Below are 18,396 nucleotides of genomic sequence, written 5' to 3'. Positions count from 1 at the left end.
CTCTTAGCTAGCTGGGGGAATCTGTTATGGTGTATTTGTTTGTATGTATATATGTATATATACTTTTTGATTTCTACTGTTTGGAATTTTTTACTTTTATACAAATTTTAGCCTTCCTAGAGGGCACCTGACATCTGGGGCAAGAAACACTGAGGAAAATGGTGTCGGCTGATGCCTTTATACCCCAGGAGCTATGACGTCGGGTGAAGTGCGACATCAGCCGAGGCCAGACTTTGGAATCCGGCCGACCGAAGGGCTGCCTGAGGCAGGACAACCCATATGTTATGACTGCAGATGCATACCTATCGGACATCTACATTTATGGTAGGTACAAAACTGTACTTTGCATGACATGGTGGGGGCAAGTGTTCTGAGGAATACAAGGATGTTCATCGTGTTACACTGCTGCAGTCATTACACTTGGGTTATCCTGCCGTCAGGCGGTCCCGCAGTCGGCCAGAGTTCCAAAGTCTTGGTCCGGCGTCGGTTGCTGTCGCTTCTTCCCTGACGTCAGTGCGCCAGGGATATATAAGATGCATCCAACGCCATTTTCTCCAGTTTTTCTTGCCGCGCGGTGCCAGAAGCAGTTCGCAAGTGCCGGTCAGCCGACTCCTGAGATTTTCGAAGTCGAATTTCAGATCCGAAGTCTTCATTAAAGCTAAGTACCCCGTTGGGGAAACTTTTTTCTTGCCTCAGACCGATGTCCGAAAAAGTTAATAATTATATTTCTTGTGGGAAGCAAATACCTCATAAGGACTTCCACTCTTACTGTATTCCATGCCTAGGCCCTGATCACAACGTCACTAGTTGTCGGTTTTGTGCTAGATTTAAAAAACGCACTATAAAAAGACGTTTTGATTTTGCTTTGCACTACTTTGGCCGAAGGTTCAATTATACTATGCCGTCGGATCAACCGACGACCGCAATTCCGAAAAAACGCAAAGACAAGGATAAAGACAGGAATCCGAGGTCCAAAACTGACGATGAAACCTCTTCTAGGCCAGTCGCCTGTTCACCGGTTCTCAGTGAGGCGCTTTCGCAGCCCCTGACACCCGCTACCTCGGAGCCACAGGCCACCTCCGACTCCCACGTGGAGACAACTAGGCCTCCGGAAACTCAAGGTATTTGGCCTACGGAAACTAATCCCTCAGATGGGTCCAGAGCCGCTGAGTAGGCATCGGCTTCTGAGGGTGTCTTCAGACCTTCACAACTTATCATTAAAGCAACAGCCAAGACAGAAGTACCATTAAAGACAAAGAAGCAAGTATAGCATTTTCCTGGACAGTTCTCCATGCCTAAGAAACAGATGCTTAAAATGGCCGAAAACCTCATTACTCTAATCAGGGGTTCCCACCCCCCCTCCTTAGAGAAGGCCTAGGCAGGATACAGACTATGATTCCTCTGATCAGTTTTCCATTTCCTCTGATTCTTCAGACCAGGGATACTCTCTACCCCCCTATGAGGACTCTGATGCTGAAGAATCTATCCCTTCAGCCTCTCCTCCTGAGGATTATTCTTTTGGGGAAACTTTACATACCATGAGGGAGCATTTCAATTGGGAAAGTCAGGATTATTCAGAATCCAAGAAAAGGCTCAGTTATTTCCTTTTATTGCCTCAGCACAGGCCCCTGGCTATTCCGCCTGTGCTAGATATTGTGGATGATGTGTTCTTTGAATCCAGCTTATCTCCTGATTCTTTGCCCCCTGCACCAGCCAAGCCAGATAGGTATTATAGAGTCCCTGACTCTCACAAGTTTCTTTATAAAAACCCTTCTGCTGATCCAGAAACTATTTCCCAGGGTCCAAAAGGGGTTAAGGCTTCCATTGCAAAAAATCCAGCACACTCTGACAAAGATTCCAGAGCTTTGGATAGATGGGGGGAAAAGTTTACACTTCATCAGCTTTAGCAGTAAGGGCTTTAAATTGCCAGTTTCACATGCTTAAGTACCAACAATATTTAATGGCTCAGTTAAAAGAGAAAATGCTTGCGAGCTCAGAAGCTCCTGACTATAAAGAAATGCAGGATTTATTACATACAGTAGAACAGGTGGGAAAACATACTCTGCAATGTGGTTTTGATTCTGTAGAGGCCTCTTGTAGAGCTGCAGTTACAGGTTCTGTGATTCGAAAACATGCTTGGTTAAAGGAACAGAGTTTACCTGATCATGTTAAGGCAAAATTATTGGATGCTCCTTTACAGCATGATACCTTATTTGGTGTTAAGGCAGAAGAGGTGTTAAAGCAAATGGAGGATAAAGCTAAATCTATGCAAACAGTCAAGGATTTCTTACAGGTACAGCCACCTCGATTTAGCAGAAATTGGCCAACTAAGAATTGGTCCTTTCCAGTGTCAGAGAGGCCACAGAGAGGCAGATACAGACACCCAAGGGGCAGATCTCAACCCCAAGTCTCTAACAGACAACGACAGTGGGGCACCTCAACCCCAAAAGGAGTTGAGGACAAGTCTCAACCTTACAGGAAACAGTCCCAATGACTTCCCCCTTCGTACGCCAAGCACTTCCCTTTTGGCAGCCCCCTTAGGGGGAAAACTAGCACTTTTTTCTCAAAACTGGCAAACAATCACCCAAGACAAATGGGTTCTGAATATTGTGTATCAAGGTTACAGGTTCCACTTTCATACTTTACCAAGGCTAAAAGGAATGCCAGACCTGCCACAAAATCAATGGGCAGAGGCACAAAAACAAATTTCAGCCCTCATGGACATGAGAGCTGTTCAAAAAGTACCACAACAGGAACAAGGACAAGGATTTTACTAAAGACTCTTCCTGGTTCCCAGAAAGGACAAGGCCTGGAGGCCCATACTAGACCTTTCAATTCTAAATACTTATCTGGATATTCCGAAATTCGAAATGTTGACATTACAGCAGCTTCTACCCATGCTGGGCAAGAAGGCTTGGCTTGTTACTGTGGACCTCAAAGAGGCATACCTGCATGTCCCTATCAAACAAAATTGCAGAAGATACCTCAGATTCAAAGCTGGTACAATGCACTACCAATTCTCTGCACTGCCCTTTGGCTTATCTACTGCACCCAGGGTCTTTACAAAGTGCCTGGCACCAGTAATTGCATGTTGCAGACAAAAAGGAATTCAAATATATCCATACCTGGACGACTGCCTCATTCAACCAGAGACAAAGGACATTCTTCTACAGCATCTGGCGTTTGTAAAAAGGTTGCTAATTTCTCTAGGGTACACAGTAAACGAAAAGAAGTCAAAACTAGTGCCCTCACAACAGATTGTATTCCTGGGTGCCAGCTTAAATACAACGGCCCAAATGGCTTATCTCATGCCAGACAAACAAGTTCAACTAACTCAATATTTTCAGTTAATGGCAAAAAGGTCCCATCTCCCTGCAAGAAAAATTCTGCAGGCCCTGGGATTCATGGCATCCTGCATACTACTAATACCATATGCCAGACTGTATATGAGGAAATTACAATGGTACCTAAAAAGTGTTTGGACTCAACACTCTCACCGTTTAGAAGCAGTAATACCAATGATTCCCTGCCTACAACAGGAGTTTCGATGGTGGGCACAGGCATGTCACCTAAACAAGGGTCAGCCTTTTACCCTACCCACAGCCAGGCAGACTCTGTAACAACAGATGCTTCGGATTATGCATGGGGAGCACACATGGCAGGAAAATGCATTCAGGGCAAGTGGACCACAGACCAAATGCATCTTCACATCAATCAAAAAGAGATGTTGGCTGTTCAAAATGCCCTAACAGCTTTCAAGGACCTTCTGCATCCAGGACAATTATTATTAAAGACAGACAACACCACAGTAATGTGGTACATAAACAAGCAAGGGGGCACTCATTCTTATCCCCTATGCAGGCAAGTCATGACCTTGTGGAACACAGCTCTAATGTGTCAAGTTAATCTGCAAGCACAATTCCTGCCAGGAAAGAAAAATACTCTGGCAGACGATCTAAGCAGAAATATCATGGTCCCTCACGAATGGAAATTGAATCCACAAATCTTCAACATGGTAACGCAAAAAAGGGGATGCCCAAACATAGATATTTTTGCCTCCCCACTGAATTGCCAACTACAACAATTCTGCAGAAGGACTTATCACACACAAGCATGGAAAGTGGATGCTCTCTCGTTCAGCTGGAAAAGCCTAAAAGTTTATGCCTTCCCACCACTGCCTCTCCTTTCAAAGGTACTCCTAAAAGCCAGACAAGAAAAAACACAAATGATCCTGATTGCTCTAGACTGGCCACGCCAGCACTGGTACCTATGCTTAAAGAACTTAGCTCAAGGCCCACCATGGATTTTTCCTCAAATTCCACACCTTCTGACTCGACAAAACAATCAGATCCAGCACGGTCATCTTAAAACCCTAAACCTGGCTGCATGGCAGATTCATAGGTTCATAGGTTCATACTAGGCTATCTGCCCTAGGGCATTTATAACCCTAGCCAGAGTGTGTGTGGCTTTCACCACCCCTTAGGATGAGAATACTATACCCATTAGTTTGCTGTGCCTCTGTCCAGCAGTGACACAGAGATGATTCCCGGGGTAAACCTACGATCTCCCATCCACTCGTCAAGATTTCTCTTGAACAGAGTCAGTGAGGGGCTCTGCCTCACATGGACTGGGATTCTGTTCCATAGTGTAGGGAGTCTCTGGGTGATGAATCTGTCCCTCCAGCACGTCCTATTTATATCTGTGTTGAGGTTTAAGTCTCTTGCTCTTGTGGCTCTGGTGGATTTGGATTTTTTGAGGTGGAGCATGTCCATTAATTCGGTTGGACATGGCCTTGTATGTCAGGCACAGATCACCTCTGAGCAGGTATGCGACTGAATAGAGCTGGAGTTTCTTCAGTCGGCAGCGTATGACATATGTTTGAGCCTTATCCTTTTGGTGAGGAACTTTTGGGGTCTTTCCAACTGCTGCAGGTGTCGGGTAAGGTACATTCCGAATGGGGCGTTGTACTCAATCATTGGTCTGATAAGTGAAGAGTACAGGATACAATGACCTCTCCTGATCTGGATGTGAATCCCTTCATGATCAGGTGGGCAATGTAGAAGGTCTTCCTAACCACTTTGGCAATGTGAGTGTCAAAAGAGCGGTTACTGTCAACTTGGGTCCCCAGGTCCCTGATAACTTCTTCCGTGTTTAATGGATTACCACCTATGTGGTAATTAGGGTTACCTTGTTTTTCCCAAAGGGTATGACTATACATTTTTGGCATTTAGCTTAAGGCCATGGCTCTGGCACCAGTTATCCATTTCTATGAGACCTCTCTGGAGGATGTCTGTGTCTGATGGAGTGTCAATTATGGTGCCCAGTTTGCAGTCATCTGCAAATTTTGTCAGCCACAATCCCCTATGTTTGCCTGCACTTCAGAAAAATAAATGCCGAACAAGAGGGGGCCCAGGACTGAGCCCTGTGGGACACCGCTCGTGACTGGCTTAGAGTCTGACATGGCACCAGCAACTCTAACCCTGTGGGTTCTGTCCTTGAGCCAGTTTGCAACCCATCTTATGACATATGGGTTTACATCTAAGCTGGTGAGCTTTTCTATGATGCCCGAGTGGGGTATTGTGTCGAACGCTTTTGCTAGGTCAAGGTAGGCTGTGTGACTGTTTCGAAAAAGTCGACCAAGTTCAAGAGGCAGGATCTGCCCTTGACAAAGCCAAATTGGGTAGGTTGCAGTGTCTGTAGGTCCCCAATGTCTTTATTTATGAGTTCCATTATGATCCTCTCCATAGCTTTGCAGACAAGGCTCGTCAAGCTTATGGGGCAGTAATTTCCAGGGTCCGTAGAAGCACCGCCTTTGTGGAGTGGGACCACAGTTGCCGTATGCCATTCTTTGGGTATGTATCCTGTAGTAAGGCTAAGAGTAAACAGCAGCCTTATGTGTGGGTTTAGTTCCTCATTGAGTTCGTGTAGCACACAGCCGGGGACACTGTCCGGTCCCATTGATGCTGTGTTTTTTGCTTTAGAGAGAGCAGCTCTCACCTGGGCATCTGAGATGTTTGGGAGGCTAGACTCTGGTGGGATAGATATTTCTCCTTTTGGGGGGGAGGGGAGAAATTTGCACTGAACCTGTCTGCCAGTATGTTGGCAATGTCTGTGGGTTCAGTGATTTTTGTATCATTTTGGACTAATTCTGAGCATATCTGGGAGTTTCCACCCAGGTTTCTAACATAGCTAAAGAAGGCCTTATGATTGTCTTTTGTGTCATTAGCGATTTTTCTCTCAAAGTTGGCCTTGGATGATTTTATGAGCGATCGTATTTTTTTGCTAGTAGTGATCTGAGATGCCTTCCCTTTTAGGGATTTTGCTCTGTCATGTAGTAGCTTTCTCCTCTTGTTGTAGAGTTTGTTTATGGCTGGGGTCCACCAGACCGGGCGCCTGCCTTTGGTGGAAAGGGTCTTGATTTTATTAGGGATTGCTTGATCCATACATTCCTGGAGGTGCTCAGAAGGCATTTGTAAGGGTTTCAGCAGTGGGTTGTGGTTTCCACTGGCTCGGGGCCTTGAAGGATACCACTCCAGTCTTAAGAAGTGTGAAGTTTGCTTTTGAGAAGTTCTTCACTGTGGTCTTTTGCTGGGGTTGGGGGCGGGATGTGGATCTCCAGTGAGATTAATTTATGGTCTGATCTCACCAATGAGGGATATACTTCCGGTGTGGAGCATTTTGTCCCCATGTTTGTGATGATCAGGTCTAGTATATTTTCTCCTCTTGTGGGAATGGTGACTAGTTGTTCCATAGCATTTGAGTTTATGAACTCTAGGAACCTTTGGGCTAGGGTGTTGGGGCTTGAGTAATGTTCCCAGTCTATGTTTGGATAGTTGAAGTCACCCAATATGATGGTGTTTGGAGAGACATTCATACTCTCCAGTGTCTTCAGGAAGGCTGTGTGGTTTTCCTGAGTTTGAGAGGGTGGTCTGTAGCATGCTACATTCATTAGTCAAACAGGCAACACCTCTCTCTAAAGCTGTTATGGATGTCATTTTGGAGGCCAGGAGGCCTAGCACCAGGAAAGCTTACTCAGAAAAATGGAAGAGATTCTGTGCCTGGAACCAGGCTCAAAGCCTTGACCCTCTTCTCCCAAACATTCCTCAGATTTTACAATACTTAACTGAGATGCTGGACAAAGGCCTATCCTTCTCTTTAATTAAGATCCACGCCTCTGCCATTTCAGCACATTACAACACGGATCCTCCTTTATTCTCTCATCCCTTGCTAAAGCAGTACCTCAGAGGGGCTAAAAACATAAGACCGCCCCGGAGAGCACCAACACCAACTTGGGACCTCAATTTCGTTTTGGAAAAACTGACCCTGCCACCTTTTGAGCCAGCCAATACAGCCGATCTAAAAATTTTTATCATGGAAAACAGCTCTGCCCTTGGCAGTAACTTCAGCACGAAGAGTCTCAGAGCTACAGGCATTAATGGCAGTGGAACCTTTTATAATTTTTCATCAGGACAGGGTTTCTTTAAGGACAAACCCTACCTTTATGCCAAAGGTGGTGTTTAGTGTGGCTCTTAACCAAACCATCCATTTGCCAACTTTTTATCCAAACCCCCAGAATAAAGGGGAGAAACTTCTGCCCTCTTTGGACATACACAGGCAGCTGCGCTTCTAATTGGACAAAACAAAAGCTTTCAGGAAAACTGAGCAACTGTTTGTAGCATATACTGCAGGATCACATGTCAAGCCTATCTCAAAGCAGACTATATCCAAATGGATAGGACGCTGTATTCGTTACTGCTACACACAGCATGGAAAATCAGTCCCTAATAACATTAGGCCACATTCCACCAGGGCCGCAGCCACTTCAGCAGCCTTTCTCAGAGGAGTACCTACCAAAGAAATTTTGGAGGCTGCAACTTGGAGTTCAGTGCACACCTTTACCAAGCATTACCACTTGCCTCTTTACTCTAAATCCAGAGCAGGATTTGCCACTGCAGTTCTGCAGGGCCTCATAGCCAATCCTAACTCTTTATAGACCAGCCACCTAACCTTAGCTTTGGGATTCTACGCAAGTGTAATGACTGCAGCAGTGTAACACGATGAACATAGTACAGTTTTGTACCTACCATAAATGTAGATGTTTGAGTGTTCACACTGCTGCAGTCCAGGTTACCCTTCCTCCATCCCCTCTGAACTAGCTGGACTTATCTATGTCTTTCTATCCTATACAACCTTTGTGGTGTATTTGCTTGTAACTGAAGGCATTGTTTTTATTTTATATGTATATTTTTTACTAGCAATATGTATTGCCTACCTATTAGGGGCACCTGACATCTGGGGCAAGAAAAACTGAAGAAAATGGCGTTGGATGCATCTTGTATACCCCTGGCGCACTGATGTCAGGGAAGAAGCGACAGCAACTGACGCCGGACCAAGACTTTGGAACTCTGGCCGACTGCGGGACCGCCTGACGGCAGGATAACCCAAGTGCAATGACTGCAGCAGTGTGAACACTCGGAACATCTACATTTATGGTAGGTACAAAACTGTACTTTTGCTATGTTGCTATGTTTTAGTTGGCTGATGTAGAGTGTGGTACGCATTTTTGTTAGAACTGTGCTGTTTCAGAATGCAGTCCAATGAGGGTACTACCATAGAAACATCCAGCATTTACTAACTATACATTATTGTAGCCCCCCTCATAGGAGGAATATTTTCCAGCTTTATTAGGCTAGCTGAAAGAGAAGCAGCATGCAAATCCTCTCTCACCATTCATTCACTTTTTGTCCTAATAAGCATTCACTGTTGTGCATCAGTTAGCAGCTGGATTTGGATCCTGACTGGAGCAGGAGATCTTTTTTTTTTTTTTGCTCTCAGCTGATTTGCTTAATATCTGCGCTTTAGAGCCATGCTTTATCTGAGTGTGCTGTCTGATCTTACCAGATATTCCAGCTTAAAGTATATGCTAGAACCCTACACAGTACTCCGTGAGTAATATATTGGAAATATTACCCTAGTGTGTCATCTTGAGGATATATCAGTTTGAACATACCACCCCCACCTCCTGGTTAAATAGAATCTAAGCATTTAATTGCTAGTGTCTGCTTATGTCTGACATTCATTTCAACCTTATTGCAGCACACCAGTACAGAGGTGTTTTCTTTGGTTTCACTGCATATCCTTTATGTATGGGCAGCAGCCTGTAGCTCTTCTTGGAAAAAATTCTATTAATCAGAGTTTATTGCAGCTTTACTTACATTGTTCATTTCTCTGAAAACCTTATTCTTTCTTCAGAGTTGGGTTGCAGACAGGAATGTAGAAGTTGTTCTTGCAGACATCAGTAAATCATATTTCTTTTCCGCATATTGCACCTTATCTGTTTGAATGTCTTGACAGAGGTTCTGATATTGATATCAATATTTTTTTAAAAGTGTATAAAAACATTTTAAACAACTTCTAAGTTTGCATAATTTGTTCTGTTGCGGTCTAATTGATTTCCTGAACCTTTCCTTAGGCCTAGATTGGTCTGAAGATAGCTCAGAGGAATTGGATGATGCCGAGCGAGTACCACCATTCCAGAATTCCTGGCCATTACAAGAGGCATACTTGCATGACAGAAATGAGTAAGTGTACATTTTATTTACTTACTTACATGCTTGGTATTTAACTGTTTGAGTAGACTTGTCCATATCCTTTTCAAGCACAACCTGGGCCTTGTGGCAAAGTATAACAGCTAGCAAATAAAAAGCAAAAGAGTTGACCTGAATTAAACATGATGAGCTTCACTATGTGACAGTAGAAAGACTATATGGAACATTGTGACAACATCAAGACAGGACATTATTAGAGGTATATTTTTATAGTTAAAGAAGATACAACAGACATACTAAACATCTTTGGCTGTGTTACTTTTTGTACATGAGATAACTGTTGAAATTGTTAGTAAACTTAAGCTGTGTTACTTAGTCTGTATGTAAGTGATGAGTAAAGCTATACAAGTACATGCACAACTTTTCATTTGGGAATCAAAAGTTAATTCAGGTGGGTCAGTTGACTTTGCTTTAGCTGGGTTTATTAAAGCATTCAGTTACTTGACTATTGTATACTGCTTTCAGTTTATTAACATTTTTTAGAGCTGTAATGTCTCTTAATTTTTCTTTGGCAGATTGTTCATGCTGGTAGAGGGCTATTTTAAGTGTTTTTTTTTTCATCATACCCTTGGTAAATGAGGGTATCTTAAATAAAAGAAGTACTTCTGTAGCTTCTGAGCTTGTAACAGCTAGATTTTGTTTGCAGATTGTTTTAAGTGTAGGAGGGTTGCAGTAGCTTTAAAGTAGCAGTTTGAAAATTCAAGAATGTAGAAAGAAGGCTGTGCTGTCAGTGAAAGACAACCAAGTAGTCTGTCTTTAGGATGTCATAAAGTGGCCTCTATTGAGGTTAAGCAAATTAATCTTAGTATTATGTTTTCAGTTTCTTAATTAAAAACCTGATTTTATTTATAATCATTTTCATTTTTTTTCACACTGTGCAAAACATATTCAGCATATAAAACCAACCATTTCTCCTCTTACTTTTAAGTCAACAAGAGAGAATAAAAAGAAATACTGTATTGTCATGTCTTGCAATTCACAATTGAGTATTGTAATTGCCCACTCCTTTACTTTCATTTCTATAATATTTGCACTAATATTTTCACACGGTCTTTAATTAAGTCATCATTTTCTGGCTATTGTTAATACTTCTTAATCGTTACTTCAGCATAAAGTAGATGACTGCTTTGTTACCCCTTTTTGATTGCACAGATGTTCATCGTGTTTCACTGCTGCAGTCATTACACTTGAGTTATCCTGCCGTCAGGCGGTCCCGCAGTCGGCCAGAGTTCCAAAGTCTTGGTCCGGTGTCGGTTGCTGTTGCTTCTTCTCTGACATCAGTGTGCCAGAGGTATATAAGATGTAGCCGACGCCATTTTCTCCAGTCTTTCTTGCCACGCGGTGCCCAAAGCAAAAGCAGTTCGCAAGTGCCGGTCGGCCGACTCCTGAGATATCCAATTCGAATTTCAGAACCGAAGTCTTCAATAAAGCTAAGTACCCCGTTGGGGAAACTTTTTCTTGCCTCAGACCGATGTCAGTAAAAGTTAATAATTGTATTTTTTGTGGGAAGCAAATACCTCATAAGGATTTTCATTCTTACTGTATTCCATACCTAGGCCCAGATCACGATGTCACTAGTTGCCGGTTTTGTGCTAGATTTAACAAATGCACTATTAAACACTGGTTTGATTTTGCACGCCATTACTTTGGCCGAAGGTTTAATTATACCATGCTGTCGGAACAACCGACAACCGCAATTCACAAAAAACGCAAAGACAAGGATAAGGACATTCATCCGAGGCCCAAAACTGACAACGAATCCTCTTTTAGACCAGTCACCGGTTCTCAGTGAGGTGCTTTCGCAGCCCCTGACACCCGACACCTCAGAGCCACAGGCTGCTACCAACTCCCACGTGGAGGTACCTAGGCCTCTGGATACTCAAGGTGTTGGGCCTATGGAGACTAAACCTTCAGATGGGTCCGGAGCTGCTGAGCAGGCATCGGCTTCTGAGGGTGTTTTCAGACCTTCACAACTTACCATTGCAACTACAGCCAAGTCTAAAACTGCATTAAAGACAAAGAAGCAAGTACAGCATTCAACTGGACAGGCCTCCATGCCTAAAAAGCAGATGCTCAAAATGGTCGAAGACTTAATTACTCTGATCAGGGGTTCCCATCCCCCTCCTGATAAAAGGCCTAGGCTGGATACAGACTGATTCCTCTGATCAGGTTTCTATATATTCTGATTCCTCTTCAGACCAGGGATACTCTTTACCCCCCTATGAGGACTCAGATGCTGAAGAATCAATTCCTTCAGCCTCTCCTCCTGAGGATTATTCTTTTGGGGAAACTTTGCATACCATGAGGGAGCATTTCCATTGGGAGGGCCAGGATTACTCAGAATCCAAGAAAAGGCTCAGAGACTTTCTTTTATTGCCTCAGCACATGCCCCTTGCTATCCCCCAAGTGTTGGATATTGTGGATGATGTGTTCTCTGAATCCAGTTTAAATTCTGATTCCTTGCCACCTGCTCCAGTCAAACCAGACAGGTACTACAGAGTCCCTGACTCTCACAAATTTCTTTATTAAAACCCTGTTGCTGACTCAGAAACTATTTCCCAGGGTCCCAAGGGGGTAAAGGCTTCCATGGCTAAGAATCCAGTTCCCTCTGACAGGGATTCTAGAGCATTAGACAGATGGGGGAAGAAAGTTTACACTTCTGCAACTTTAGCAGTGAGAGCTTTAAATTGCCAGTTTCACATGCTCAAATACCAACAATGTTTAATGTCTCTGGTAAAACAGAAAATGATTACAAGTTCAGAATATCCTGACTATAAGGAAATGCAGGATTTATTGCATGCAGCTGAACAAGTGGGAAAACCTACTCTGCAATGTGGTTTTAATTCCTTAGAGGCTTCTTGTAGAGCAGCAGTTACAGGATCTGTGATTCAAAGGCATGCTTGGTTAAAAGAACAAGGTTTACCTGATCATGTTAAGGCTAAATTATTGGATGCTCCTTTACAGCAGGATATTTTATTTGGTGTTAAGGCAGAAGATGTATTAAAGAAAATGGAGGATAAGGCAAAATCTATGCAAACAGTGAAGGATTTCTTACAGGTACAGCCACCTCGATTTAGCAGAAATTGGCCTTCAAAGAATTGGTCCTTTCCAGTGTCAGACAGACCACAAAGAGGCAGGTACAGACGCCCAAGAGGCAGATCTCAGCCCAAAGGCTCTTATAGACCACGACAGTGGGGTGCTTCAACCCCAAAAGGAGGTGAAGACAAGTCACAACCTTACAGGAAACAGTCCCAATGACTTCTCCCTTCGAATGCCAAGCACTTACCTTTTGGCAGCTCCCTTAGGGGGGAAACTAGCACTTTTTTCTCAAAATTGGCATATAATCACCCAAGACAAATGGGTTCTAAATATTGTGTCTCAAGGTTACAGGTTCCACTTTCACACTCTACCAAGGTTAAAAGGAATGCCAGACCTGCCACAAAATCAATGGGCAGAGGCACAAAAACAAATTATAGCCCTCATGGACATGAGAGCTCTTCAAAAAGTGCCACAACAGGAACAAGGACAAGGATTTTAATCAAGACTTTTCCTGGTCCCCAGAAAGGACAAAGCCTGGAGACCTATACTAGACCTTTCTACTCTAAATACTTACCTGGATGTTCCGAAATTCAAAATGTTGGTACTACAGCAGCTTCTTCCCATGCTGGGCAAGAAAGCTTGGCTTGTTACTTTGGACCTCAAAGAGGCATACCTGCATGTCCCTATCAGACAAAATTGCAGAAGATATCTCAGATTCATAGCTGGTTCAATGCATTACCAATTCTCTGCACTGCCCTTTGGCTTATCTACTGTGCCCAGGGTCTTCACAAAGTGCCTGGCATCAGTAATTGTATTTTGCAGACAAAAAGGAATTCATATATATCCATACCTGGACGACTGCCTTATTCAAGCAGAGAGCAAGGACATTCTTCTAAAGCATCTGGCGTTTGTAAAAAGGTTGCTAATTTGCCTAGGGTACACAGTAAACTAAACAAAGTCAAAACTAGTGCCCTCACAAGAGATATTATTTCTGGGTGCCAGCTTAAATACAATGGCCTAGATGGCTTATCTCACGCCAGAAAAGCAAGGACAAATGACTCAGTACTTTCAATTGATGGCAACAAAAACCCAACTCCCTGCAAGAAAAATTCTGCTGGCCTTGGGATTCATGGCATCCTGAATACTACTAATTCCATATGCCAGACTGCATATGAGGAAATTACAATGTGTTTGTACTCAACACTGTCACAGTTTGGAAGCAGTAATACCACTAATTCCCTGCCTACAACAGGAGTTTCGATGGTGGGCACAGGCATGTCACCTCAACATGGGACAGCCTTTCACTCTACCCACAGCCAGGCAGACACTAACAACAGATGCTTCGGATTACGCCTGGGGAGAACACATGACAGGAAAATGTATTCAGGGCAAGTGAACTGAAAACCAAATGCATCTTTACATCAATCAAAAAGAGATGTTGGCTGTACAAAATGCCCTAACAGCTTTCAAGGACCTTCTGCATCCAGGACAACTATTACTACAGACAGACAACACCACAGTTTTGTGGTACATAAACAAGCAAGGGGGCACTCATTCTTATCCCCTATGCAGACAAGCCATGACCTTGTGGAACACAGCTCTAACCTTTCAAGTTCATTGCAAGCACAATTCCTGCCAGGAAAGAAAAATACTCTGGCAGACTTAAGCAGAAACCTCATGGATCCTCACGATTGGAAATTAAATCCACAAGTATTCAGCATGATAATGCAAAAATGGGGGTGCCCAGACATAGATCTTTTTGCCTCCCCAATGAATTGCCAACTACAAAAATTCTGCACAAGGACTTATCACACACAAGCATGGAAAGTGGATGCTCTCTCGTTCAGCTGGAAAAGCCTAAAAGTTTATGCCTTTCCACCACTGCCTCTCCTTTCAAAGGTACTCATAAAAGCCAGACAAGAAAAACCATAGATGATCCTGATTGCCCCAGACTGGCCACGCCAGCACTGGTACCCAATCTTAAAGAACTTAGCTCAAGGCCCACCATAGATTTTACCTCAAACTCCGCACCTTCTGACTCAACAAAACAATCAGATCCTGCACAGTCAGCTCAAAACCTTAAACCTGGCTGCATGGCAGATTCATTAGTCAAGTAGACAACACCTCTCTCTATAGCTGTTATGGATGTCATTTTGGAGGCCAGGAGGCCTAGCACCAGGAAATCTTATTCAGAAAAGTGGAAGAGATTCTGTGCCTGGAACCAGGCTCAAAGCTTTGACCCTCTTGTCCCAAATATTCCTCAGATATTACAATACTTAACTGAGATGCTGGACAAAGGACTATCCTTTTCATCCATTAAGATCCACGCCTCTGCCATCTTGGCTCATTACAACACAGATCCTCCTATTTTCTCTCATCCATTGCTAAAACAGTACCTCAGAGGGGCTAAAAACATAAGACCGCCCCGGAGAGCACCAACACCAACTTGGGACCTCAATTTTGTCTTGGAAAAACTAACTTTACCTCCTTTTGAGCCAGCCAGTTCAGAATTAAAATATGTATCATGGAAAACTGCTCTGCTTCTGGCAATAACCTCAGCACGAAGAGTCTCAGAGTTACAGGCACTAATGGCAGTGGAGCCTTTCATCATTTTTTACCAAGACAGAGTTTCTTAAGAATAAACCCTTCATTTATGCCTGAGGTGGTATTCAGTGTGGCTCTTAACCAAACTATTCACTTGCCAACTTTTTATCCAAATCCCCAGAATAAAGGGGAGAGACTTCTGCATTCCTTGGACATACACAGACAATTACGTTTCTACTTGGACAAAACAAAAGCTTTCAGAAAAACTGAGCAATTGTTTGTAGCATATGCTGCAGGATCACAGGGAAAGGCTATTTCAAAGCAGACCATTTCAAAGTGGATAGGACACTGTATCCGGTTCTGCTACACACAGCATGGGAAACCTGTGCCTAGTAACATTAGTCCACATTCCACCAGGGCAACAGCCACTTCAACTGCCTACCTTAGAGGAGTACCTACCACAGATATCTTGGAAGCTGCAACTTGGAGTTCAGTGCACACCTTTACCAAGCATTATCACTTGCCTCTTTATTCTAGATCCAGAGCTGGCTTTGCCACTGCAGTGCTGCAGGGCCTCATAGCCACCCCAAATCCTCTATAGAACCAGCCACCCTAACTCAGCTTTGGGATTCAACCCAAGTGCAATGACTGCAGCAGTGAAACACGATGAACATAGTATAGTTTTGTACCTACCATAAATGTAGATGTTCGAGTGTCTTCACTGCTGCAGTCCAGGTTACCCACCCGCCATCCCCTCTTTCTTAGCTGGGGCTTATCTATACCTTTCAACCCTATACTACCTACGTGGTGTATTTGCTGGTAACTGAAGGTTTTGTTTTTTACCTTTATTGTATGTTTTATTAGCAATATGTATTGCCTACCTATTTGGGGGCACCTGACATCTGGGGCAAGAAAAACTGAAGAAAATGGCGTCGGCTGCATCTTATGTACCCCTGGCGCACTGATGTCAGGGAAGAAGTGACAGCAACTGACGCCGGACCAAGACTTTGGAACTCTGGCTGACTGCGGGGACCGCCTGACGGCAGGATAACCCAAGTGTAATGACTGCAGCAGTGAAGACACTCGAACATCTACATTTATGGTAGGTACAAAACTGTACTTTAGTCTCTTTGTGCAGTTAACTCGTCCTTTTATACATTCATCTATATTTGATTCAGTGGCTATCATTTATTCTTGATCTGCATACCAACCTTTCTACCTTGAAATATCTCCTCTTTGATTTCTTCCAAGTTCCATTACTTCCAGCATTTCCTTCCAATCCTTTTTTTTTTGTCTCTTCCAGTTTTACAGGTAATGTGTTTTTATTTGCTACTGTTTGGCACTAATTACAGTGGGTCCCAGTCTTAACATTTACTCCATAGTTCTAATTTCTGAACTTGTCACTTTCCTTACAGCAACTTGCTATCCAGACTTTGGTTTGTATAGTTCCTGATAATTTCAAAATATATATTTCCATGTTCCTCTCTACCCCCTCATTGCACTTCTAGTGTTCTCCCCTAACCTATGGCAACATACTTTGTAGCTTGTTTGGTGTTAACAGTACTTAAGCAGGCACTTCCACGCAAAAAATCCTGAATATCTTGACTATGTTGCAAAACCTTGGAGCCAGGTATGTCACGCTGTTGTTATTTTTTGATTTGTCTCCCTACATAATCACAGCAGCCTGCCTTTAACCTGTCTTCTAGTCTCATATGGTTATATATCATAATATGTGCCTTAGAAATTAATTTATATTTTGTCACAGTATTTGACCCAGCCTCAGTTAGAAACTTCACTAAGCCATATTTCTTTTTCATTGTGTAGCCTGTATTTGTTTCCCTTCCATAACCAAACCCAGGTAAGTTAGATGCATTCTTTCTGGTATCTTAGATTCACATTTTGCTTGATCCCAACTTATTATCTTAGCATCTTTTACTATTTGCTCCCAATACTTCAGTTCAGTATTCAAAGATGTCCTCCTACTCCTATGTTGCAGTATTCTTGTTGTGGTATTTCCTGCCCTCAGGCAACTCGTACATCAGCTCCTATACAAAAGCTTCAGTTTAGCTGTTGCAGCTGCATGGGATGTCGCATGTAAGGCCATAAACCAGGGGCCTTATATGTGACGTCTGCATGCACAGTCTTCAGAACATTTCAGCCACAGACTACCGACGCATCGTGTGTTTGCGCTTTCTCATCAGATGTCTCAATAAAGCTAAGTAACCCGTTTTTTTTTTTTTAATATTCGCTTGTTATTGCTTAGGCTTGGTTTGTTGTAGCAATTTATAGCCGATGTCAGGTAAAAAGGGTAAATACCAATACGAGTGCCAGATACCCCATAAAGACGCCCATGATAGGTGTGGTTTTTGCTTAGGCCGGGAGCACGATCATTCCGCTTGCTCCATTTGTCAATCGTCTGTGCCAAAGACCCTATTCAGCCGTCTGGCCGCACTAAACGTCTACTTATAAAACTAGCGCCTTAAGCAGTTAGCCCTAAGAATGGATCCCACCTCAGAGGCCACGTCAGAACCTCCGCGGAAGAAGCCCAAGTTTCCTAGGCCTTCTTCTCCTGCCGCTCTGTTACTGGACTCCCCACCAGCTTCCGATTTAGGAGCTGAGGGGCACCCGGCAGATCCATCGACTTCAATGACTACCTTTGGAGAAGCTATTGCTCAGCCGACGACCAGTACATCCACAGAGCCAACCCAGACCCTGACTACCATCGAGGTTGAGGGGGAACCAGAATCTGTGGTACCTCTGACCAGGAATCCTGACTTTGGCTATGGTTCCTACTAAACCTGATTCCAGGCTGGTTCCAACATCCATGCCAGCCAAAAAGAAACAGAAAACCAAGCATGCCTCCTCCACTGCAGAAGGCCTACCTGATTGGCGGCCTTCACTTCTTCCCTGATGCAGGCCTTTATGGCCATTAGGCCTTCAGCCTCACCCTCCGCTACTCTACCTTTACCCAGTCCTAGGCCTGCTTCAGGCCCCCCCCCCCCGACATCTCAGGTCAGGGAAGAAGAGCATGATTCTTCTTTTTCCTCCTTAGAGGACTCCATATCTTACACCTCCCAAATTGCATCTCCCCAGGAGTATTATTCCCCTGATGAGGAATCTGTTGAGGGGGATTCACCCCCTGAGGATATTACATTTGGTGAAACCATCTCCAAGATGAAAGACTACTTCAAATGGCATACCTCAC

The 18,396-nt window shown here is 43.6% G+C and overlaps 1 protein-coding gene across 1 annotated transcript in view; it reads left to right on the top strand.

Moving 5' to 3' along the window:
• The window catches only part of INO80D (INO80 complex subunit D), a 1,521,357-nt gene that overhangs the window by 595,325 nt on the left and 907,636 nt on the right, over nt 1-18,396 (top strand). Inside the window, exon 5 of the mRNA XM_044075859.1 lies at nt 9,473-9,581. Within this exon, the coding sequence (XP_043931794.1) occupies nt 9,473-9,581 (109 nt within the window). The remainder of the gene's footprint in view (nt 1-9,472; nt 9,582-18,396) is intronic.

This window comes from Protopterus annectens, chromosome 6.part1 (assembly GCF_019279795.1).
Source record: "Protopterus annectens isolate FY-2018-M chromosome 6.part1, PAN1.0, whole genome shotgun sequence".
Taxonomy (NCBI): Eukaryota; Metazoa; Chordata; order Ceratodontiformes; family Protopteridae; genus Protopterus; species Protopterus annectens.
Note: the sequence above shows the minus strand (reverse complement) of the source record. Positions and strands in the feature narration are given on the sequence as shown.